General features: G+C 41.5%; 3 protein-coding genes across 18 annotated transcripts in view; 1 reads left to right on the top strand and 2 right to left on the bottom strand.

Moving 5' to 3' along the window:
- The window catches only part of CDC123 (cell division cycle 123), a 56,860-nt gene extending 56,652 nt beyond the window's left edge, over positions 1 to 208 (bottom strand). For both annotated transcript variants that reach the window (XM_075081588.1, XM_075081589.1), the window contains exon 1: positions 1 to 208. In XM_075081588.1, coding sequence (XP_074937689.1) covers positions 1 to 170 — 170 coding nt within the window. In that variant the 5' untranslated portion in view covers positions 171 to 208.
- Positions 199 to 13,850, top strand: NUDT5 (nudix hydrolase 5). 13 transcript variants are annotated; one of them, XM_075081604.1, is made up of 11 exons: positions 200 to 381; positions 2,213 to 2,335; positions 4,562 to 4,670; positions 8,282 to 8,349; positions 9,483 to 9,535; positions 10,210 to 10,317; positions 10,850 to 10,945; positions 11,951 to 12,052; positions 12,475 to 12,483; positions 13,179 to 13,232; positions 13,502 to 13,850. In XM_075081604.1, the coding sequence occupies exons 2-11, from the start codon at positions 2,331 to 2,333 to the stop codon at positions 13,609 to 13,611; spliced, it is 714 nt and encodes a 237-aa protein (XP_074937705.1). In that variant the 5' UTR covers positions 200 to 381; positions 2,213 to 2,330; the 3' UTR covers positions 13,612 to 13,850. The 13 variants fall into 13 exon arrangements, with proteins under 13 accessions (XP_074937695.1, XP_074937705.1, XP_074937700.1 ...); XM_075081599.1 differs by lacking the exon at positions 13,502 to 13,850 and adding exons at positions 3,675 to 3,776; positions 3,872 to 4,035 and having other exon boundaries at positions 228 to 387; positions 11,951 to 13,232; XM_075081598.1 differs by lacking the exon at positions 13,502 to 13,850 and adding exons at positions 3,675 to 3,776; positions 3,872 to 4,035 and having other exon boundaries at positions 241 to 381; positions 11,951 to 13,232.
- Positions 5,520 to 23,234, bottom strand: part of SEC61A2 (SEC61 translocon subunit alpha 2) — a 26,263-nt gene continuing 8,548 nt past the window's right edge. Inside the window, exons 5-13 of one of the 3 annotated variants that reach the window (XM_075081585.1) lie at positions 20,749 to 20,880; positions 20,496 to 20,605; positions 19,737 to 19,890; positions 18,631 to 18,791; positions 17,381 to 17,578; positions 16,947 to 17,138; positions 16,720 to 16,796; positions 14,618 to 14,678; positions 5,520 to 5,937 (exon numbers count right to left, since the gene is read on the bottom strand). In XM_075081585.1, coding sequence (XP_074937686.1) covers positions 14,648 to 14,678; positions 16,720 to 16,796; positions 16,947 to 17,138; positions 17,381 to 17,578; positions 18,631 to 18,791; positions 19,737 to 19,890; positions 20,496 to 20,605; positions 20,749 to 20,880 — 1,055 coding nt within the window. In that variant the 3' untranslated portion in view covers positions 5,520 to 5,937; positions 14,618 to 14,647. Of the gene's footprint in view, positions 5,938 to 13,637; positions 14,679 to 14,931; positions 16,018 to 16,719; positions 16,797 to 16,946; positions 17,139 to 17,380; positions 17,579 to 18,630; positions 18,792 to 19,736; positions 19,891 to 20,495; positions 20,606 to 20,748; positions 20,881 to 23,234 lie in introns of those variants that run through there. The other 2 variants (XM_075081586.1, XM_075081587.1) reach the window with 2 other exon arrangements.

Below are 23,234 nucleotides of genomic sequence, written 5' to 3' on the forward strand. Positions count from 1 at the left end.
CTGCGAATGGTGACGGCCCGGAAGAGCGGGTACCAAAGGGAGAACTGACAGTGCACTACCTGCTCCTTCTTCATCCTCCTCCTCCTCCTCCTCCCCCTCAGCCCGGCTCGGCCCGCTTCGCCCCGCTGCTCCCGGAAGCTCCCCCTCCGCCCGGAACCTTCCCCCTGCATCTCTCCGCGCCACCCGGCCCGCCATCGGCGGCGCACGCGGCGCGACGCCACCCGGACCCGCTTCAGCGGCGCACACGGGAGTGGCCTCATCTCGCCTCGCCTCGCCTCGCCTCGCCTCAGCCGCCGCCCGGCCGTGGTGCTGATCCCGGTTCTGGTCCGTCCCGCCCGCGGTGGCGGCTCCCCGCAGCTGCCGGCCCGCTCTCCCGGCCTCGTACGTGTGCGTGGCCCGAGCGGGGGGTTTGCAGGCGGTTACGTTGGAAACACGGGTGGCCTGAGGGAAGCCGCGGGTGGTTTTCCTGCCTAGCAGGCTTTGCTGGCTCGCTTTGCATGTGCTTGTGGAAGATCTCATTTCTGCAACGCTGTAACGGAGCTCTACAACCACAGAGCTTCCTCCCTACCCTCAAGCAGGGCTGCGTTTCATTTTATTTCGGGGCGAATCGAGTAATAACGGAATAATACGTTCTTTTTTAAGCCCCATGGTTCTGCCGTCGTCTCTGTGCCTGTGTGTTTCCTATATGGAGGGTCGAGTCGTTTCCATCCCATGCTTTCCTCAAATGCTCTCGCATCTGCAGTCCGAGGCCATTTCCCAAAGGCCTCACATGTCAGTTGTCTGCAAGGTCAATAACCGTGTGGGATGCTGCTAACCCTCTTCTGCTTATGCAAGATAGTCTTTGTCGTCGTTGTCTGTCCTGTTATTTTTCCATGTTTTATTTGGTGCTGAGCGAGTCATCCACGCTCTCAATGCCATGACAAAAATGAAACATTACCCATTTTTTCCTTCTTCCTCTCTCCCATCAACTTCTGCTAATTACTTGGTTTTGTTACTGGAATCATAGTGCTGAAATGCAAGTGCACTGACTGATCGTAACAAGTTTAAAGTGAGTTAGGAGCTTTTAGTGATGTTTCTCTTCAGCGCACCTATCTCAGTGTGCTGTTGGTTAAATCGTGCATAAAACGCTGCCAGTGTCCCTTTGGCACATCCTGTGTAAGAAACCCTGTATTTTGTTTTATCTTGAGCTTGCCTTAGGACACCATTGCTGGGCTTCCATTAAATCTGGTTGCTGTCAGCTGGGATGTGCAGTTTGGATCAGAGAATATCTTTTCAGAATTGTTTTAGAAAAGCTAATCCATCTCTCGTGGCTTGGACCAGTTAATGTAAAGTCCCGATAGCTTGGCTACTCTCCAAGCTGATTGACAGGGCTCAGTTGGCTTAAGATTTTAACTCCTGGGAAGGATAACTTGGAAACTGTAGCATGGTTGGACGTTGCCTTGAAAGGAAGCCACTTAATAAGAGAACAAGAATAAAGTTAAACCTTTTATAAATGGGGTGCCTTTTTCAGGTCTGAGTGTGACCCCCACATGAAATAAATGGAACAAGTAGCATGATTTTCCAGCAGTAGCCTGTAATGCTAGCCACAAAAATCATCAGAGAAGGCAGAAGCAGGCCAAACATTTTTTCCATAATTTATAGTTCAAGTGCTGTTGGTTTGTGCTAAGAAGGCTGATAAATGTGGACACTGACATATTCTTAAAATTGTGCTGGTAACTATTAAAAATCTATAGTCATAGAGTTGATGTAACCGTAAGTCATGTTCCCAGACTGCTGTGCGAGCTGCGTTGCATTTGTAACTCAAATGATGCAGTGGTAATTTTATGAGATGGTAATTTTATGAGACCTTCCTGTCTGAGGGCTGTAAGACAAGGTCTATTCTGAAACCTGACACAGGGCTTTAGAAACATAACATTGTAGTGTTAAGTTTAATTTTCCATTGCAGCTAATTTTATGAACAAAAGGTGTTGCCATCCGTAACAGAGTGACTAATGTGAAGTACCAGAACTGCAGTCTTCACTTAAACAAACAGTATTTCAGCTTTCTAACAGGAGAATTCTCCCTTCTATACAGTCAGCTGAATTGGGAAAAAATTACTTTGGTGGAACTTTTTAAAATGTCACTCATATGTAGAGTTCTTGCACCCACTTGTGGAGGAGATCAAAACTACAGAAGCTGAGATGAGTCTTCCTCTCGTTTTCACCTATTGTAGATTTGAGTGATAATTCAAACCACCGAAGCTGTGTAGTTTTTGTTATTTTAAGTTGCAAGCCACCCTGGAATCTCTCCACTGCAGAAGAGAGCAAGCTGTGTTGGAAAGAGCTGCTGCCATGAGGTGAGGTTCTAGTATGTGTTTGTAACTGCTATAGGTAAGTACTAATACTGTTGAACCAACCATTACTGTACCTGCTTGTGGCATTTAGGTACAATTGTGGTAATCTGTGTTTGAGAAGGATACGCTGATACTTGCAGGCTTATGTAGAAGGGTTAGTGTGATCAATGGAACAGGATTTCCTGTGAGGGGAGACTAAAAGGAAGATTTATTCAGCCTGATCAAAAACAGTTTGATAAGGATATGGTTCACTATCTACTCTCCTGATATGTTTATATTGTCAATCAAAAGGGCTATAATTCTTTCCAAACATAGAAGGTGGATTTGTTGTAGCTACATATGTGAGTTTTTTATATTTTTAATGCTGTATACTTCCGGCATCACACAGAGCCTCCTTCAACTGTTTCCTCTGGATGACCAGGAACCTCTTGGAACTGCTTTGCTGGGCTGTGCTTCTTTTGCATAAGTTTGGTGGAAAACTTGATCTTGTATTTTAGAGTCACAGCAGACGACCGAGGCCATTGTCCAGCTACAGCTCTTAAATCCTAAGTGAAGGGAGCTTGAGATGTTACTGGCTCAATAACAAATGGGGAATAGCTAACTGAACTAACACAGGATAGAAATTGCAGGGTAAGCAAGTGAGGTTCTAGAACAGTTTTTCATACAAACAGTAGTAAGGTAGATAGTAAATCTACATAGCTTAAAGACGGAGCTTCATTGCTTTAAGAAAGGATTATAGCACATATTTTTGAAAGAACCGAATTGGGTTTAATAGGTCAGGGTTCCTTTTCAGGACTTCTGTTACCCGAAAACAAATTGAACGTTTGACCACTATGACCTCCTTCATCCAACGCAACTACCTTAAGGCTTAAGAAAGAGCCTGCCCTGTGTATGTGCTGAGGAAATAGATTCATGTACGTTAGTTTTAATCCTGCTGATAACCAGAAATATTTTGCACTACCTATTCTTTTTAACTACTTTGTGGAGTTATCCAATATGTAAGAAAGCTGATTGTTGCTGCATGCTTTTAAATGTTTTACAAGTATGCAGTGGATGTTATCATGAAAGGATAAAGATGAAGTAAATATTGGAAGTGCTCGGTCAGATGAAATGACCAAGGTGATCACTCACTTGTGGCACTGTTCATTGCTAGAGACCCCACAGAGCCTTATTAAACCCTAGCTGAAGTCAACAGAAAGGTTGCTGTTGACTTTCTGGGAAGTTTACAACCATCAGTATTAAGAATGATAGAGATCTTTAAGATTATCTCATCTCTCCTGGTGTTTAAACTGGTTTGCTTCTTCGCACTGTCTTTTTGCTTATGATTCATGCTGATTTTCAGGACTTCAGTATTACAACTTAATATCAGAGATGAGCTTCCTTGGAGTAAGAGTTTCTATGCTGAAAGCGCCCTGTAGCTCCACAGTGAGATGGGACATTAATGGTAAATCTCTAACGCACTGCATTTTTCTGCTGCCTGGTGTGCCTTTCAGCTAGAACTGGGTCAAGAGAGTGAGTGGACAATCTTATCTTCCTCAGGAGCATTGGGATGCAGCTGAGGCATTGAGCTGCAGGTGCAGAGCCTTGCTGGGGCCTGTGTTCGACTGCCTTTTGCACGGTGTTAGCCACATCATTCCCAGTAAGAGAGACTGACGTGCTTTGGTCACAGTAACTCCACGTGCCACCTAGACTTGCAACACAAGGTGACTTTTTGACCTTGTTTTTTGGGGGAATGATTGACTCATTTACATGCTTATTTGTGGTGTGTGTAAGGCAGGTTCTAGTTCTGAGTCTTTCTCAATAGCAAACAGTTTTTACTACTGAAATCCTCTTGGTATAAGGGTTTCTTCCACTTTCACAGTGGAGTGCATAGTCCTGTCGTGGTAGTGCCGTGTTGACAGAGCACATCACCCAGATCAGGATGAAACAATTTGACGTAGCTCAGTTTTGTCTCTGCATGTGTCTGGCCTTTGAATAGTTAAGGAGGGTGTCTTCAGTCAGCATAGTTACTCCACAACTGATAGGACTATTACAGCTATGCAAATCAGGGATTTGACCCAAACTTCCGCTTTGCTGAATTATTTGATTCTGAAACCATCAGGTGGAGCTGAATTGCACTTGCCATGACATGTCCCTAACTTTCTCCAGCAAGTTTTATTTGTTAACGTAGAATGCAGAAATGAACCTTTTAACTTTACTCTGAAAGCAAATATTGACTTTGTTTCATAGTAAGCTGGACTTTGCACAGGAAGGAAAAAGCCTGACATTCCTGAAAATGGCAGCAGAGACATCCACAGAAGTTCCAAAACCTACTAGACAGTTCGTCCTTAAAGAACAGGTATAACGTGCTTGGGTTTGACACGTGTTTGTTGTTAAATAATAGTTTTTTGAGACTGATCAGATTGTTTGTGAGTGCAGAGTAAGAAATGCTATAGATGCTGTATGTTTGTAAAATCTATTCAATGGACAAAACACTTCCTCCTGATGGTCAGAGAGTTTAAAAAAGGTGGCGTTTCTCTTTGTTGAAATAATCTTACAAATTATCAGTGGGGAGAGAGAAATCTACAGTGTTGCATTATTTTAAGCTTCTGTTTTTATGATTTTGCAGCTGTTTCTGTATTGTCTGTTGAGGCTGTTTTCAACATTCAGAAATAATGCTGATACTTCTGAGAGACTAAACAAATCGGTCACGAAACCCAGCCTTGTTGTCTGTTCCTTTAAGATGATGAATCGCTAAGAGTTGCCTTAACATTTAGGATTGTGCCTTCTTTGATGCTTTCGAAAAGGGTTTGAATTTAGATAATTACTGTTTTAGACATTAGTAAGGAGGCAGTAAGATTTTTTCAAAAAAATTGTTCTCGCCTCTTCATGGAATCAGAAGATATCAGGTCCTGAGGAAGGAATTTGGAGATACTTCTGAGGGCTTATTAGGAGCACTTTCACCCTAATTTAAACTGCCTATACTGGTTTCTGTTCTCTTTTAAGTAAATTCTTAGAAGTTAATCTTTGGTGTTAAAGGCAGGTTTGGCAACAGTGTCACACTGTCATTATAATACAAATGTAGTTCCTTTTATCCACTGTTCCTTCCTTGGAATGAACACGGTCTGGTAATTTCTTTAGGTTTCAAGGTACAAAACTTTTCCAGTTAAGAAGAGACTCACATTGTGGAGGTATATTTATGGTTTTTCCCTTTGGGTGGTTTTTTTAATATGAATATTTCTCAAGCAAAAAGGGTTTCATTTTGGTAAGCTTTTCGGGTTTTCTATTAAGACCCTTGTTTTTGCAGGTAACGTTTTCATCTAATCCTTTTTTTTTTTTTTTTCCCATAATGCCTCTTAGTTCTTCTCCTTTGGAATATTGTACTCTTTGGTGTCATTGGAAGTTTGTAATTAGAACTTACATATTTTAAGCTATTTAGTTTTTTCAGTCATTTTGTGGGATTAATACAGGAGAGTATTTACCGTGCCTCTGCCAGTGGCCTTTATATTAAAAGTGGTTCTGTAACTCTTCAGTAACTACGTGGTCTGATGTTGGAATATCTCCTTCCACGAAAGCAGCAGCTGATCTTATTTCCTTCTTCCTGTTTCTGGGAACCCACAGTCAGGCTGTTGTAAGCAAAAGCAGATGTTATTTGCCCATCAAAGTACTAGATAAAACAATAAAAATAACTCATTCTAAAACTGAGTATGGTAAGTGCAACACATCCTGCGAAGTGTCCTTAGGCCCTGAGTAGGGGATTTAGCAGAGCAGAAGTTACGCTTCTGGGCCAGCTTCCACAGGTGTTACTGGTGCACCCAATGAGGCAGGTGACAAAATTCTCTTTTTCTTCTAGGGAAACCCGGCAACTTTCACTTTTCTCACCCTGTAGGCTGTTAGCGTCAGGAGTTTCACCAAACTTTAGAGGACTGTGGAACATTTCCATTGTAAATATTTATGGTACATGCCCTACAGTAGTTTTTAATTATTGCTCCATGACAGTAGAGGCCAAAAGCTGTACTTACTTAAGAATATCTGATTAAAACCAAGACACTAAGACACTTTGTTTGAATTTGTTTGGTTTGACAGGTAAAACTTTTTTTTTTTGAGCTTGGAAAGGTCTAATTTCTTACAGATGAGGGATTTATTTTTATCTCTGAGATTCCTGGGGACAGTGATGTGGTTCTGATTTCAGCCACTTTCTTCTTTCTGCTTAGCAAGCAATAACTTGGTGAGAGGGGCAACGGTCTGCCAGTTCTGTTGAGTGCTGCAGCAATATGGGACTGTAATCAGTAATCCAGTCCGTTGTGTTCTCTGCAAGGTTTAAAAAAATTCATTAGCAGAAAACATTTGGCTGTGTTTACTTAACTGAAGTATTTATATTCCACGCCTTGGCCAACCAATGGAACTTGATTTTCCTCTATTTCTCTTTTGGATCTTCCTGTACTCTAGTTCTGCAGTGATTTAGGAGTGAATGCAAAGCTATTTAAAATATCCTGAATGCTTCCAAAGGGAATTGCTTCTTCTACCTATAATGAGCATAATATACTTCATCTTCCCCTCTCCTGCTGTTTTTGTGACCATGAAGCCATTAAAAAGCCCTTTTGCAAGCACACAGCTCTCCTTTTCCAATTCCTGTTACGTGGAAATATGCTTCCAAAAGAAATGCCAAAACTCCTACGTGTAAAATACGTGCAGCCATGTTCACAACCATAGGAGTGGTGGTGTTCTTTCAATTGCCTATCAAAATAATTGTTCGGAAGGACCATTGTAAGAATGACATGAGTTGATCCAGCTCAGTTATAATTTACTGGATGCCTGAATCACTTCTGATTTGCCTTCTGCCTCCAGCTGATACTATACTGAGGCTCTGCTCCCTAGTTACAGCTGCATCATGTACTACATTGCATTTCACTATATTCCTGTTTTAGCTGGCGAATCTCTCATTTTTAAGCTCAAGATCTGCACAGCCACACGGGCCCTATTTGCTCCTTGTCCGGCACTAGAGGACTGTAGCGTGCCAACCGCGTGACTGGCCTCTCGGACTTCATCCTTTGCTACAATTTAATGTTGTGGGGTTTTTCCCAGATCCTCTTGCTTAGGCTTGCTCTGTTGCTGTCAGCAGTGTGTCTCATTAGGCAATAGCAAGTGATTTGTTCACCTTACTGGTTACTTCTGATTTCTGTGGTCAGACCTGTGGCCAACTTGATACAGACTTCTGGAGACAAGCTTCTTGTCTGCCTATACCTTTAGCAAAGCTTAAAATACAAGTTACATTAAAATAAGTAAATTGCTGGGCTAGTACCTAGGGATTTTCCCCTTTTAAAGGAATTACATAGAAGATGAAGAAACATCACAGGGCAAATAACTCATTTAGCTCAGAAAGGATATTTTGTAACAACATTAATGCCAAGCATTCAGTCAGCAGCTCTCAGAAATCCTAAAAGGGCAGGTGTGTATCACAGCTCGCAGGTGCAGAAAACAGCAGTTACACAAAGCTGCCTTCTGAGATCATGGCAAGAAGAGTTTCAAAATAGTTTGGGTTTCAGTCGTGCATGCTTAGCCATTATGCCATTCTCTCTGATAACTGGGCACTCGTAATCACCAGCGTCACTAAAGCCTCTGCTGACCAGCGACTCTTTTTCAGCTGAAATGTGACCTTTGCAAAATCCTTCTAAAAAGTTGAAGACTTTCCAGTACATAAAAACCCACTGAATTAATTGAAACATGGTTATAAAGTCATATTAGGAAAAGTTACTGAGCCTATTTTCTATTCCTATTCAAGAACTCAGAGTAAATATTTTTTTTCCGTAATAGCTACAGGAATGTTGTTGCGTGTTCCTGCATGTGTTCCGATGCTGAGATTTTGTCTTCAAAAGAATCCAAAAATAGTTGTGTTGTTTCTTCCCTTCGCCCCCAAATATCTTTGGGATTAATCTTATAATGTATTTAACAAAGAATTCTTTATTTTAGGTAATTGCAGAAAGAAAATGGTTGAAGCTTGAAGAAACAACTTATACTGATGCCTTTGGTAAAACCAGGTAATTGCCTTTCTGGTGTTTCAGATTCCTGTAATGTTACCCGTCGGACAGACTAGCCCCAGGCTAGAGAATATGAGCATTACAGAGCGATTACTCAGCACAAGATGAGATCTATTGTTGCGCAATTCCTTTATAGTTTGTGCTGTTCAGAGAAAAAATAACCTTGCTCTTGCAGATGTGTGAGCATGTGGGATCACATTTGGCTCCCAAATTCTTTCAGGTCCATTGGACCCTGGTTTGCCGTGCATTTTCTGTTCCTTGTAAAGGCGCTGTGCAGAAGCGAGTTCTCGCCGTGCAACTAGGCTGTGATGGTCAGAGGGTCCATCCCATGGCTTTTCTGGTTCTTCATTAAGGGCTGCTTTTTCCCTGCCGCCAGTGCTGGGACTTGCATATACTATTCATACGTTACTGTCCTCTTGTGTATTACCACACCTGTCCAATTCTTTTCTATGCTTTAGTTTTGCAGTATTTATCTAGACGTGACCACACAACTTTACTTCCCTCCTCTTGATGTATTAGATTCTGTCTGGATTGCTTTCTCTAGTGCCTCCAGTTCATCAGCAAGGTATCCTTTTAAAAAATAGCAAAGATTAGAGCTTTTGTGAAAGAATTTTTATTGCTGGTGCATTTTTGGTTTTTACTCATCTCATTGCTTATTTGAGAGAGAAACTTCGGTCTTCCTTGCCTGCGTGCTCCTCATGTGCTCAGGTACCCAAGCTGAGAGTTCACAATAACTTACACCATAAACCTTATGCAAAAGCAAGATAAAAGATAGGACACAGGTGGTCTTGATACAAAACTGTCTTTCAAAATCTGATATGTTTAATATAGAAATTGCTTTATTTTGCGTTTTTCCAGGATCACTTTTATAAGACTTGCCTGTTCTGTGACAACCATTTATGTCTTTCTCTCTCCCTTCTTTAAGCAGGCAAACCAAAATGATACCTGACATTTTTTAGTGCCAGCGCATGATGGGGCTTGCCTAAGGGCAGCTGTTTTCTTATGGGGCCTCACTGTGTGATGGTGTATTTTGCTTTTAAATGACAACAGCAAGGGTAGAAGAATACTTAACAAATAAAAAGGATGCTGTTGCTTTTAATGTATTAATCTGTTCTATTCTCTGTGTTAAACAGAACTTGGGAAACAGTAAAGCGTACTGGCAACAAAAAGGGCATTTCAGCTGATGGTAAGACATTGGTGACTTTTTTGTTTGCAATTTTTCCTCTGAAAGTTCTTCTGATAAACTCAGAGTGCTGAGTTAGAGCCGATCTCTTTCTGAATTAATGAGGTTGTGGAACAAATAGCTCTGCAGAGCTCTACCCCTGAGCTAATGAAACACTAACTTCAGTGCTGAAGAGTCAGAACCTTACTGGGAGTGTTTTCCCAAGACTGTTGTATTCACTTCAGAACAATGGAGCAATTTCAAAGACACGATGGATGCCCTGATACGGAGACCCTCATAGACTGATGAACTGGGTGTGCTGTTAGGGGCTGGGATCCCGTTCTCTTTGGGCAAAAGAGGGACATGGTTTAGCCATGAAAGGCATAGGAGGGGGTTCTGTTAAATGGCTTCCACAGTCTCTGCAGGCAAGAGAGTCCTTCCCTAGGTATTGGTGGGCTCTGGCTCGGTCTTGCTGGTATGTGTGCCTCCTGTTTGCTGGGGTACTTTGAAGGTCCTGTTTTGAGCTTTTATCTCTCATCACGTTTATAAAAGGTGCTTAAATTCTTAGTTCAGGATTCTGGAGCAGGCACCTACATGTTTAATGCTCAGAGTAACAGTACTTGTGTTCCCTTCCAGATCTAGCACTAAATCCTCGCTTTCTGCTATGCTCATACTTATGTCTTCTGTCACTGTTGCAGGTGTAGCAGTGATAGCTGTGCTACAGAGGACTCTCCACTACGACTGTGTTGTCCTAGTGAAACAGTTCAGGCCCCCAATTAACGGCTATTGCTTGGAATTTCCTGCAGGTAAGTGACTGAAACATTAAGATGAGTCACAAAGCTGACAGATAAGTGTGTTTAGATGTGCTTGGAGCATCAGTCTTAATGAAGTAGCTCAAACGAGAAGATTGTGGTGAGCTCTGTAGCTCAGTGTGCTATTCAGAGATAGGAATATGTGACAACGAAGGATACAAAATAAACATAGTTCATTTTAGCAGATTGGAGACGTTTTGCACAATAGCCCGTTAGTAGAATATGGCGTTTCCTCCACTCTACTTTCTGTAAGAGCCGAAGCATTTCGCTTCGTTTCCTCATGAGAATATTAATGCCATTTCCTGGGAAGGTAGCACGCTCCTGTAGATAATCAGTTGAAGACACAGGCAGCAGCATGATGGATACTGGAACCGGAGTCCTTCCTACCGCCTCAGTCTATCCCTCTCTAAAAATAGGGTAGTAACAATGTTTTACCTCATTTGTAAAGCTGGATTTAGATCTCGGGGTGGGTGCTGTGGTTAAGTGCTAACTTTTTAATTGTTCTTCTGTATTATTTATCTCACAGGCCTCATTGAGGAAAATGAGACTGCGGAAAGCGCAGCATTGCGAGAGTTGGAAGAAGAAACTGGGTACAAGGGGGAAGTCGTTGAATGTACTCCAGGTCTCTGCTTTATTCCTATTTTTCTGAAGCTAATTCTGTCTGTGATGGGTACTCTAAATGTCTGAAATGCTCTAAACCAAAGGAAAAATCTATGCAGAGAAGCCTATGCAGATTAGCAGAGAGCAGTATCCCATGGCTGTACCAATGGGACTTTGGTCCTTTATGAGTCAGTTGCTTAACTGTTCAACGTATAGGACTAAAGTAACAATTCCATGCCTGTAGGGGAAAACTTTGCCTTTAAGATCCTTTCCACAAAACCCGGTTATTCAAGCAGGGATTTGACATGTTAGTATAAAGGTCTAAATTGCTGGGCTTAATGTGAACAACATCCATGAATTTAGGTAGGAGAAATAGCTGTGCGATGCAGTCTGAGGGAGGTCACACTCACGTCAGCGGGGGGGGAGTGTGTGATGGTGCTCACACTCTCCAACCAGGAAGGAGGAAAGCAGAGAATAATTGGAGTAAATCCACAGATCCTTTGGAATGTGATTGTTGCCAATCCGACATAAAACAAAATAAAGGCAAAATGACGATCGTAAATACAACTTCAGAAGGTAGGTAGAAAGGTGAGGCAGCTTGCATAGGATTTCAAGGAAGTGCCGTTACAGTTGAGCCTTGGCTCTTGGTCCAGTTGGATCCAGTACAACTGCGTGCTGGGGACTAGGAGGGACAGAGGCAGGTGATGGCAAAATTACACTCTGATGGCTGAGGAATTCTATAAGGGAACTACAGTTACCATTTAATCTTCAGCCTATGGAATAGAAAGTAGACCTAGGAGCTGAAAACAAGGCTTACGAGGAATCTGTAGAAGAGCTGAGAATTACAGAAACACTACTTCTAAGAACTTGTGAAAACAAACTTTTCACAACTCTTCCAGCGTGAACTTCTGTCAAATGTACGTTCTCCTGTTGCATCAGACATGTTTCTGTGAAAGCTTTTGTTAAAATGTCAAGATGCCCGACTTCTGCTTTTGAAAAATGAACTTCTACATGTGCTTGTTGGCAGCTCTCTGCTTGGACCCAGGCCTGTCAAACAGCACAACACACATCGTGAGCGTCACCATTAATGGTGATGAGGCTGAGAATACAAGACCTAAGCAAAAACTTGGTGAGTTTTGCACCACTTACGTGAAAATTCCAAGACGACAACAAAACAGCGGGTTTAACAGAACTGCCCCTACCGCTGGCACCTCTTCTGTCCTGGCTGATTTAGATCCCGTACATCCTTCAAATCCTATCCTGCAGTCTAGATAAGCAGAGCTGTGTTCCTTTGCTGAATTCACTGGGGAGGCTTAAGTGTTAAGTGTCAAGTGTCAGGTTTTGGCGTACCCAGAATGAGAAATTGAGGTGCCAAACTTTGGTGAGAGCCATAAGCACTTGTGAACCTACGTATTCCTCTTAGTTGTGGCTGGACCCTGGAAATAACTACAGCATCACTCACCATCAGTCAGCTACTGAAATGCTTTTTAGTTGTAAACTCAAGTGTATTTCAAAATCCATAACTTGCTACTTTTTTTTTTTTACTTGCAGATGATGGAGGTACGTTACGTAGCTGTGCTCACAGGGACAGTAAGGTCCAGTGTGATCTTCATATGGCGAGTTTTGCTTAGAAAATGTCAGTTAAAACTGGTTATTTGGGCTTCGTTAATCTCCTGACCATAATCAAACATGCATGAGATTGGCTTTGGGCCTAGACATGGGGCACTATTCACTCAAGTATTGCTCCTATAGCACCAGTATCGCAGGAAATACAAATTACTGGATCCACAACAGCCCCAAAGACAACCAGTTCAGACAGGCTGGGGAGGTGTAAGTCAACACAAATTCATCAAGCACAAACCCTTTGCCTTTGTGCTGGTTTGCTCTTCAGATGCATCCGCAATCCATTACTGTACCGGTATAAGCCAAACCCAAGCCCACTGCAACAGTAGGTTTTCCATTCTCAGAGGGAGAAGGTCTCATTTTAGAAGGATTCTCATCCTCCGTAGCTCTCAGCTACACTGTTTTTTCCAGTTGCTTTCTGCCAAACCTGTTTTTTAATGACCCCAGTCACTGCCTTCCCTCCTTTAATCGATTTTTCTGTGACACATGAGGGCTCACGGCTTTTGGATGCTGATGAGCATTAAGTCAGTTTGTTTCCCCTTCGAAGTTGTAAGAAACAGGACACCAAGGTAGACTTTGCTACTGTTCACTAAATTAAAGGTGCATACAATTTTTTTTTTCTTCTCTCCTAGAATTTGTGGAAGTTATTTCACTTCCAAAGAATGACCTACTGCAAAGAATTGATGGTAAGAGCTTTCTGACACATTTGGTGCACTAATGTAAGCTTCAGGAAGCCCTTGGCTTCTCTTCTCATAGCAACTCGTGGCATTTCCCAGCCTAGAATACTGTGTCTTAAAAAGCTGTGAGGGACTTGGCCAGGTAACAGTTAGTGATAGCACAAGGTGTCAGCATTAAGGATTCGTGTCTGGCATGCTATACATCGTCATTTTCATAAAGGACTTATGTTTCTGTAGAGGAGAAGTTTTAACAGCATTTTTTTTTCTTAAATTTTCAGAACTAGTAGCTGAAGAACATATTGCAGTGGATGCCAGGGTTTATACTTACGCCTTGGCCCTGAAGCGTGCAGCGGAAAAACCGCTCCAAGTTCCTTTTATGAAGTTCTAAAACTAGAGGATAAGAAATTTTGTTGAAAGCTGCCCAATTCAGATGGCTCAGAAGTATAACTCTTCTTGTAATAAAGGTCCTTTGCTTTACTCATAGAGCAAAAAAAAAAAAGTATTTGTAGGAACAATTCTAGTCTTTTTATCTGGAATTAATGTAACTGACAAAAAGCATTTATTCTCACTGCTCATCATATAAAACCTTGGTGGAATAATCATAATAAAAATGCTGTTTAATTTTCAGAATGGCTTGTTTCTCACTGTATTTCACTGCACTTATACTGAAACGTAAGGAAGATGCTTCAGTAACTGCAGCTGGTGCGGTAATGCCGCCCGTTCAAAAGGAGGAAGGCAGCAGGAAGAGCTTCCCTTGTCCACCAGCAGTGTCATCTGGACAACTCGAGGTCACTTTCTGCAGTAGGAGTAGCAACAGCTGCACAGGGACACAGGGTGTGTGTGCTCTGGCTGCAGCATTCGAAACTGCAGCTTCAGGAACTTCCTTTTACGACTTAGACCTGAGGAGCTGCTTCCTTCTCCCAGCCTTTTCTCTGGAAAGAGAAAATTGGTTTGTTTGATCTAAGCAAACGCAGGCTCTGACAATGATGGTCACAGTACAACAAAGGAGCCGGTGGCGCAAACCAGAACGGTGTAGGACCCAGCCTGGGGAGTCTGTTTAAGGTATGGGCTTCCTTACGTGCCCTGAGATGAGATGGCTGTCCCTCTCCCTGAGACACATCCCTGTACCCAGGCGGCACCTCACTTCAGACACAGATTTACCCTTTGAGGTAAATCTGCTGCCAAACAAACCAACCTGCCGTGTACCTGTGCGCTGCCGACTGCTTCCAGTTATGTACCCCACCACCACCACTTAAAGGTCAGGATCTGAGTTGTAATAAACACACGCGAATATCAAAGTCTTGCCTCTGAAATAAATTTGGATGAGCACAGATAGAAAGGAAGACTTCCCTAGCTTAGAAACGAGGCAGAAAACGTGCTTAGGATTTTCTTACCGTCACAAACAGCACGAAGTTACTTTCAAGTTAAGCACGAGAGAAGACAGAAGAGATCAAACTGTGAAATCAAAGGGAAAAAGTCATTGATTACAGCTGAGCAGAAACGCTCAATTTTAAGGGAAGGAATCGTAAGATTTGGTTTTTAATTAAGGCTGCTAAAAAACAATCAGAATTATACTCTGGAAAGAGAAAGGATAAAGATCAAAAAAAAGAAGGAGCCTTCCAGACCTACCTCACTACCAAAGCATGTTAGAAATTATCAAAAACTGCCTACGAGTTACATCTAGCACAGATCAGACACAGGAGAGAGCTTAATTAAATAAGTTTATTGTCTAACGTTTACAGTTGTTACACTGCCACTGTAAAGTGCGACAACATAAATAAATTTCCAGGAGGAACTCCCCGTCCCCCCCTTCCCCTTCTACGAACACTGCTTTGGGAACCAGGCCTTGTTCTTTAGACTCACAGAAGCGAGGTGGACGTGAAGTTTCAGTGGCGCAGTTTTCACAAGTACATGTTTAAACAAAACCACTGGGCTGACCTGCCAGCGTGACGGCGGCGAGCGCGCTCTCTCACAGCAGGCAGGCCGCCCGGGGCCTGGCGATGCAGCAAATCCACCACAGAACCAGTTCACAGGTGAGATGAGTATCAGTCTCTGGTAAAATGTTTGCTTGTCCACCCTTAGAGCTAAGAGAAAGGTGCCTGGGTGGAGACACCGCAAAGGAATAAGGAGCACCGAGTTCAATGATGGGGAAACACATGTTAAAAAAGTATAAAAAAATTAATGTAAAATACAGGCTGCAAATAAATTTTGTGAAGAGTACTGGCACGTGGCAATCTGAGCTCAGATTTTTATTTATCCTATTAAGGACAGGGAAAGGAATTTAAGATTTTAATGCTGTGCACAAAAATGTTTACTGATATTGAACTGATACATTTTCCCATCTCACTGTAGCGTCTGACCAGCAAGGGAGATGATTGGTTTCCAGCATTACAGGCAACACTAGATAATACTTAAACAAGATAATGTAAACTTTATTCTTAAGGCAGCCGGTACTAATGCTGCACACAGGCATTCCTCAATGCCCACTCCAGTGACGGGACATGGAGCGCTTTAAAACAAGAAAAAAGAAAACAGCATTGTTGGACTACGTGACACATGTGGTCAAAATACTTTCCCCTTCACACAAACCATGACGTATTTGGACATCTAGAAAAATAATGCGCCTACTCCTCCAACTTCAGCCTGTTCTTTTACAAATATTTCAAAATACTGATAAATAATAGTGACTGCAAGCAGAATGCCAGTGCCGGACCCAATGGCTCCCAGAAAGTCAGCCAATACTGAAAGGGCACCGATGCACAAACCGCCGAACGCGGCTGCTGTAGGGATGTACCTGCACCAAGGGAAAACAAAGAAAAGAAAACGGTATTCCTAGTCAGGGATTTTCATCCAAGGAGTCCAACAATACACCTACTGCTAAAATAACCAACTAGAATATTGAGCAACAAATCTAGTGTTGCAAAGGCAACTCTGCAAAGAGCTAATGGCTCTTACTACCTTCCGTATTTGCACAAAGCAGAAACTAAAATAAATATTCACTGATAGGAAAGCTGTGTGAATAACTGAACGCTGGCGAAGCTTTTCAATTACAAGTATAACAATTTTATACGTATGCATGCTGTGTAACCTCCACAGGACCAAGAATAACTACGTTGACTTAAATATGCAGGGATCAATCTACCTTTCAATATAGATCTGCAGGCTTTGCAATACTGCACAAAATACTGCTTTTGTAGTGCCTTCTTAGCTCAGTAACAGCAAATTAAACACCTGTAAAAATCAAGGTATCTTCCTTTTACAAACAGGGAAGAGATTCAACCCACATTCTCTCATTATGCCACCTAAACGAAAGACACTACAGGTTAATCTCTTACCTACTGCTATAAAGATCTGCACTGCTACGAAAGGCGTCAGCCGAATGGGAAGAGTTGTGACATTTGCAGTGGAAGGAGGTTTTGCGTCTGCTCGAGCTGACACCTCCCAGCTCCCTCAGCCCCCCAGCACAGCGGCGCCACTGGCGTCAGCCTGCCCATACCTGTTAAGCTCGTGAACCATTGAAGTGTCCCTGTGGCCTCTCATCACCATTTGCTGCTCTTTGAGTTGCTTGGCGACCTGCAAAAAACACACTTCGATGGAACTGCTGTGGTGTTTCAGTGTCACCTGCTATTTAGTCAGAGCAGTAACTGATCAGCTAGTAGCTTGTCACTTCTAAATTAGAGGTAACGTTTGAAAATGCTCAGGCCCATTTATCACAACACCTACATCTTTTGCTGATGACCCAGACACCTCAATCCAAGTCTTTGAGAAGAACGCACAGGATCCCAACATAAATATTATATAAACTATGACATGGACAGGATCCTCAAATATTGCACCCATGGATTCTGGAGGGGACAAGTAGTAGCACAGGCCACCGACAGGGTAAGAGCGAGCAGGGCCACCGCCACTGACGTCCTGTGAGAGGGGAAGAAAAAGGCAATTAGTTACTTCTCACAGATCTCTCACATTCTTGTCCTGTAGTTAGAGAGGAATTCCTCTTCAATGTTTCAAACAGCTTTTAAACATGCTTTTAAACAGCTTTAACGAATGTTAAAAAGTAAGTCTTCCGGTTTTCTGGCGGTTAAATACCAAAATTTCACAGTGAAGTAATATATACCTATAATTCTATGCAGTTAAAAAAGCGGTAAAATACTTACTGCCCACTGTCCTAGTAAGTTCACCAAGAAGTTGCCACTAAAACGAACAGACAACATCTGGGAAATAACATAGAGGTTCGAAACTAAGGCAGACTGCAGGATGATGGGAATGTTGGAGGTATAAAAGAGCTTGATAGGATAGCTGCTGTACTGTCCACGATACCGGGCAGACTTGATAGGTAAATCAACACGAAATCCCTGCAGGGAAGAACACAAATGCACCCAGCTTATTTCCAAGACACAAGGTATTCCCAGTATGCCTAAAAGCTACTCCTGACTGTAGAGCTCTTGCTGGCTAAAAAAGGCGTGCGAGGTCCAAGAGGGTAAAACCCAGAGGCTACGGTCTGGGTCACAAATTTTAAGGATTTGTAAGTGTTACTGCTTGGTTGCATTACATGCTTTTTACATAAACATCATCTCTTGTCTGCTAAGTGATATTCCTCCAGACACACTTTATAGAATAGGGTTTGATAAAAGCCTTTAAAAGCTTGATAACTAGCCAATTAACAGCAGACTTCTGTGTAAGCAAGCCCAGCCTTCTGCTTTCTGGGGCAGGCTCCTATCTGAGTAGACCCAAGAAAAGCTACATGGATTTGAAAACCAGATAATTCTTTTTTTTTTTGCCAGCACTCCGACTCAACTGCTTAAAAAAAAAAAATAAATCACATTTTAGCCCCACACAAACACACAAAAAAAAAGAAAACCAAAAGCACCATGTAGATCTCCTTTAGTGTCCATTTTAGTAAATACTTAAGTTGACATACTAGGAAAGTATTTAAAGAGAACTAGGGGAAAAACAGTAAGCCATGCATTGATACCACGGTTGTTTTCTAGACCAAATCTGTATCCGCACACCCCAAAGACAAGGTTCTTTAAATCTGTCCAAAGGTATTCTTTGAAGTCAGCTACGAATATCAAGTATATCATTTGCGTGATACAACCACTCCGGTTCCAGATCCCCTTTTTAGCAAAAATGCTTTCATAGCAAGCAAGGCATTTAATGGAATGTGAGATTACATCACTCTCTGAGTACAAGTATGTCTGGCTGTAAAATTTAACAGCTGTACCGCTGCAGAGGTGTGTTACTGAAATAACAATGTTGGAATAAAGAGAGTTCCTTACTCAAAGCCAAGATACTTCACAGCTACCCTAGTTTAACTTTTGCGTTTTTCCCACTGCCTGCACTGCCTAGGGTCTGCACGCTTCCACCACGCAGCTGCAGAGCTACTATGAGGAAATTCTCATTTTACCTGAAAATATATGACTACGGCAAATACAAATACTGTAGCAATCAGATTCATGAGATTGGGCAAATTCTGTCGGTAAAAAGCTTCCCGCAAGGCTCGGACTTTGTCAGTTCGTGTAGCCAGAAGATGAAATAATGCAATCACAGCACCCTCAAACTCTGTTCCTGCACAAAGCAAAAAAGTGAAATAAATTTTAATCTGTAAATTAAAAACATTTAACAAGAGTACCTTACTTTTGGCAATTTTAAGAATGACACATATAAAATCAGATACAAAGAGAACATAAATCCTGTTACAGCAAATATCTCACAATACAGGATTCTGTTTTAGTCTACAGAATGTAGAACAAGCTACCAAAATATTATTCCCAGTTAAAAAAGAAAAAAAAAAAAAGGTCACACACATGAAAGAATACTCTTTCTTCCTTTTCTGGGGGCAGGAGGATGATTGGAAGAAATAATAAACGAGAAAATTAGCTTTAGAAAAGCAGTAGTAAAATGCAATAGACAGAACTACTAAAAATCAGGTGAAAATGAAAGCAAGCTAAAAACATGGCTCTGGATTTCAAATGTATGCATTAAACTAGTTCACTTCTTGATGCAACAGGCTGTATCTGACTTGGTATTTCCAGGGTCTCGGGACAACCAGATGTCAAAGACTGGCTGAGGAATGAAGAGATGGTAGCCTCTGAAGAATCAAACCAGCTTAAAGTAATTTGGAAGCACCGTCTATAAAAGTATCCTATAGCCACCGACAACAGTTCAATCATAAACAACTCCTCTAAACATACGAAATTTCTTATCCTCTCTATTTCTATCAACTAAATGATGCTAAACCAAGACTCTTTTGGTTTGGAAATCCAAAAATCTTCCATCAAGGGGCTTCAAGTCCCATTCTAACTGCTGCGATTCAAATCAGCAAAGGCAAACTTGTAGGTTATTGATCTTACCATGAGTCAGACAACATTTTCACCTTCAGTGTTAGAAAATTGACTTTAGAATTTAATTGTCGCACATTACAACATTTTTTAAATATCCATCTGGTAAACATTCAAGAGTTTATGTATGTTTATGTATAGTTATGTACTGTAACTGTAACCCCACACGTACCTCTGCCAGTGTTGATGGTAGTGGGGCTAAAAGCCTTCCAGACAATGGTTTCACAGATATTGGTAGCAATAAACAGGGAAATACCAGACCCCAAGCCATAACCTTTCTGTAGCAACTCATCTAACAGCAACACAATCAAACCAGCAACAAACAGCTGTGGGGAAAGAAACAAAACTGAGCAGAAACAATAAATCAAGTCAAGAATTATGCATTAATTCTCTGCTTCAGTCTTTTCATCATGTCAGAGAGTGATCATTATGTTTTTCATCTAAATATCATTCATGCAGTAGTTTTGCCCTCTCACGTACAAGTGCCTGCGCATCTCACCTGGCAATGATCTCTGTGACTTTTCAATACTGACGCTAGCAAACAGATGACTCAGTGAGCACTTTTTTCAAAAGAGCGTGTAAGTCTGCATTTACTGCTTTGCTCTACAGGATAACGCCTCAAAGCTGCATCTGTGCCATTTAGCAAGAAGCCCTCCATGGTACTGAACAGCAGCTACTGCTTTCAATACTAACTCCTGTGTTCTGATCAAACAGCTGCTCGTATCTGAAACATTTTTGATACCAACTATCCCAACTTTCTCCTTCTTTATGGAATATTTAGAATTTCTCATATAGAGACAGACAGAGACGAAGGATGCTGCTTTACAGCATTACAAATAAATAAATGGCAACCAGACATAGAAAGGTTTTTCCTTCCAGCTGCACTGCATCAAACCAGTCTCAGTTACACACAAAATAGCTCATTACAAACCTGAATTATAATAAGGAGACAAATTCCAGCACCCATTTCAGCAGGATCTCCATACATTCCAGTCATAACATACACAATGGCTTGCCCAATGGTAATAATCATCCCAAATACTAAAACAAGAGAGAAAGCAAATCCTTTAAAATAATCTGCTGAAATCTCCTACCAAAGAAATCTCACATCTAGTATCACTTAGGCAGGCTGCTTTCCCAAGAACAAAAATATGCTTATTAATTTTAACTGGAACATGGCTTACATTTCTGAGCTCCATTGAACAAGGCTCTGTCTTTTGGAGTATCACCAACTTCAATGATCTTCGCTCCAGCTAGCAGCTGCATGATCAAACCAGACGTCACAATGGGTGAGATACCTAATTCCATCAGAGTACCTAAACAGGAAGAAAAATTAATACAATTGCCATTCAAGCACCTCTCCTGAAGAATTACACTCTGAGGATATGAGGTCTGTTGAAAGGTTTCTGACCTATATGGAACATTTTTCATAATGCTTCAAACACATATATTCCAGTACAGGTATGATCAAAACAAAGACCATTATATCCTCACAAAAGAAGGCTGCTGTGTTAAAATCTGTCATTTTGAAGGCAGCATGAGAAACCTATGCAGCTTTTCACTTCAAATATTTCTGTGAAACCATGCTAACACTAAAGGTCAATGTACACTGAAGCTCGGCTTTTTGGCATGTCGTATCAAGGAACCTTTCACAGGAAAGCATCTTGTCCCTGGTTGTTTACGGTCAGTGCTTCAACTGTCACATTTTCCAAAAGTTTAATTCTGAAGACCACAAGAGAGTTGCTGCAGATCCACAGTGGCTGGTAACGCCACTCTTGGAATTATTGACTCTAGTTAAGAGAACAGAAGTTTACGATAAAACTAGTTCTTAACAAAACACACACATGTCCTCAGGATGCTCTGCTCTGCCAATTCACCTACTAGCACAATGTCGCCGAGGCATCAACTTCCAACTGTGTACAACTCAAACAGGGCGGTACAACTTCAGAAGGCACTACTGCTGCAGCACAGAAGAGTATATTCCAGAAACCCTGCCTGGTTCTCCCTCTCAGTCACTTCATCTGCTGTAATAAGAAGTCGGGCATCACCCGCTTTGCTTGCATCCTCAGGCCGACACACCTGCAACACCAGAACTACCACCTGCTGTTCTGATTTAGAAATATTCTCAGCAAGGTCTTGTTCAAGTCTTGAGTTATGGTATAATGTGAAGCAGAAGCTTCACATGGTATAATGTGAAGCAGAACTGAAAGTACACAAAACAAACACAGGAAAATGGCCTGCCTCTTGCCTGTACAGTACACTGTCCCATCTCAATGCAGAAACAACCTTCCACGTCATCTTTTTGGAGCAACAGCATTATAAAGAGATTATTTTTTGAAATTTAATTTGTCCTTCAGCTACTACCAGAACATTTTCTCCTATCTGAAGACGCTGTGTGCTCAACAAACCCCAAAAAGCTGAAAGCTTGGATGAAATTTAAGAAACCAGAACTACCAAGTGATCAAACTTCTCACATCTCCCAAAGTGGAATCTTAAAGAAAGAAAGTGTGAGTAAGGACACATTTTACAAGTTTAATATTCAATTAAGGCAGATCAAATTACTTTGTAAACATCTTTTACATGGTCACTCAAGGGACAAAAATAACGCATGTTTTTTCCGATGTTAAGTCACAATATCCACGAGGGTGATTCAAAAGAGAATCAGCTTACGATCCTTTTCAGTTCTGTACATTTAAGCGTAACTCTGCTCTCACATGTAGTACAGTGGTGTTTCATCATAAAATTACCAAGAAAATTATTAATAAAAAACTATTTAGCCACTGCAGACTTGTAGAGTCTCAGCAAGATCCAGTGACAGGGGAACACGGTCTGTACGGTCATACTGGACATGAAGAGAGATAGAAACAGCATATCCATAGCTGATCCGCCTAGAAGCTTATCTGTCCTCACACCCTATCTCTGAGAGGGGCCCCTTCTTCAGGGGAAGTACCATTCTGTACTCCCCTTTTCCCATGTATCAGTCATTGATTCAGAAACTGCTTCTGGCAACTTCTGCCAGTAATTTAGTCTGAAATTTTGAGTTACATGTGCTGCTTAATAATACCATTGGCTGCCCCTTCTGTCTTATGGTGTAAGGAAAAAGTGACTATCCGTTCCCTACCCACTTTGTTCCACAGATGAAGCATTAAAAGACATTTGGGATATGCTTAATTCATGGCAAAGAGTCCTTATTTTTTAGGATCTCTTTCTACAAATTAATATCTATTATCTACTTTCTATAGATTAATATACTCCCTGGTGCCTGAGTGGTTTTTTTTAGTTCCACTAATATCCTTTGTGGCATGGTAGATTAGAACTGCATGCCATAGTCAATTTGTGGCACCTTACAGATTTGTAGTTATTTCTTCTGATCTTTCAACCAGTTCTTAAGCCATTAGGTCTTCCCTTTTATCCCGCAATAGCTTAATTTCCTAAAGAGCCTTTAACAAGTGATCTGGAGTCATCTTTTCATTTCTGCATAACTACAGGTCCTCATTTCAGTTCTAACTTTTTTAAATTTTAAGCATTATTGCACAACTTCTTTTTTTTTTAAAGTGTTTTCCATGCTATCAAAATGTAAAATGTGAAAGCATTAAAGCCATTATTATAATGTGGTTCTTTCACACTTGCATCCTGCAGTCTGCACACTGTTCAGCACTATGTTAAATAT

Source organism: Phalacrocorax aristotelis, chromosome 1 (genome assembly GCF_949628215.1).
Source record: "Phalacrocorax aristotelis chromosome 1, bGulAri2.1, whole genome shotgun sequence".
In the NCBI taxonomy this organism is placed as follows: domain Eukaryota; kingdom Metazoa; phylum Chordata; class Aves; order Suliformes; family Phalacrocoracidae; genus Phalacrocorax; species Phalacrocorax aristotelis.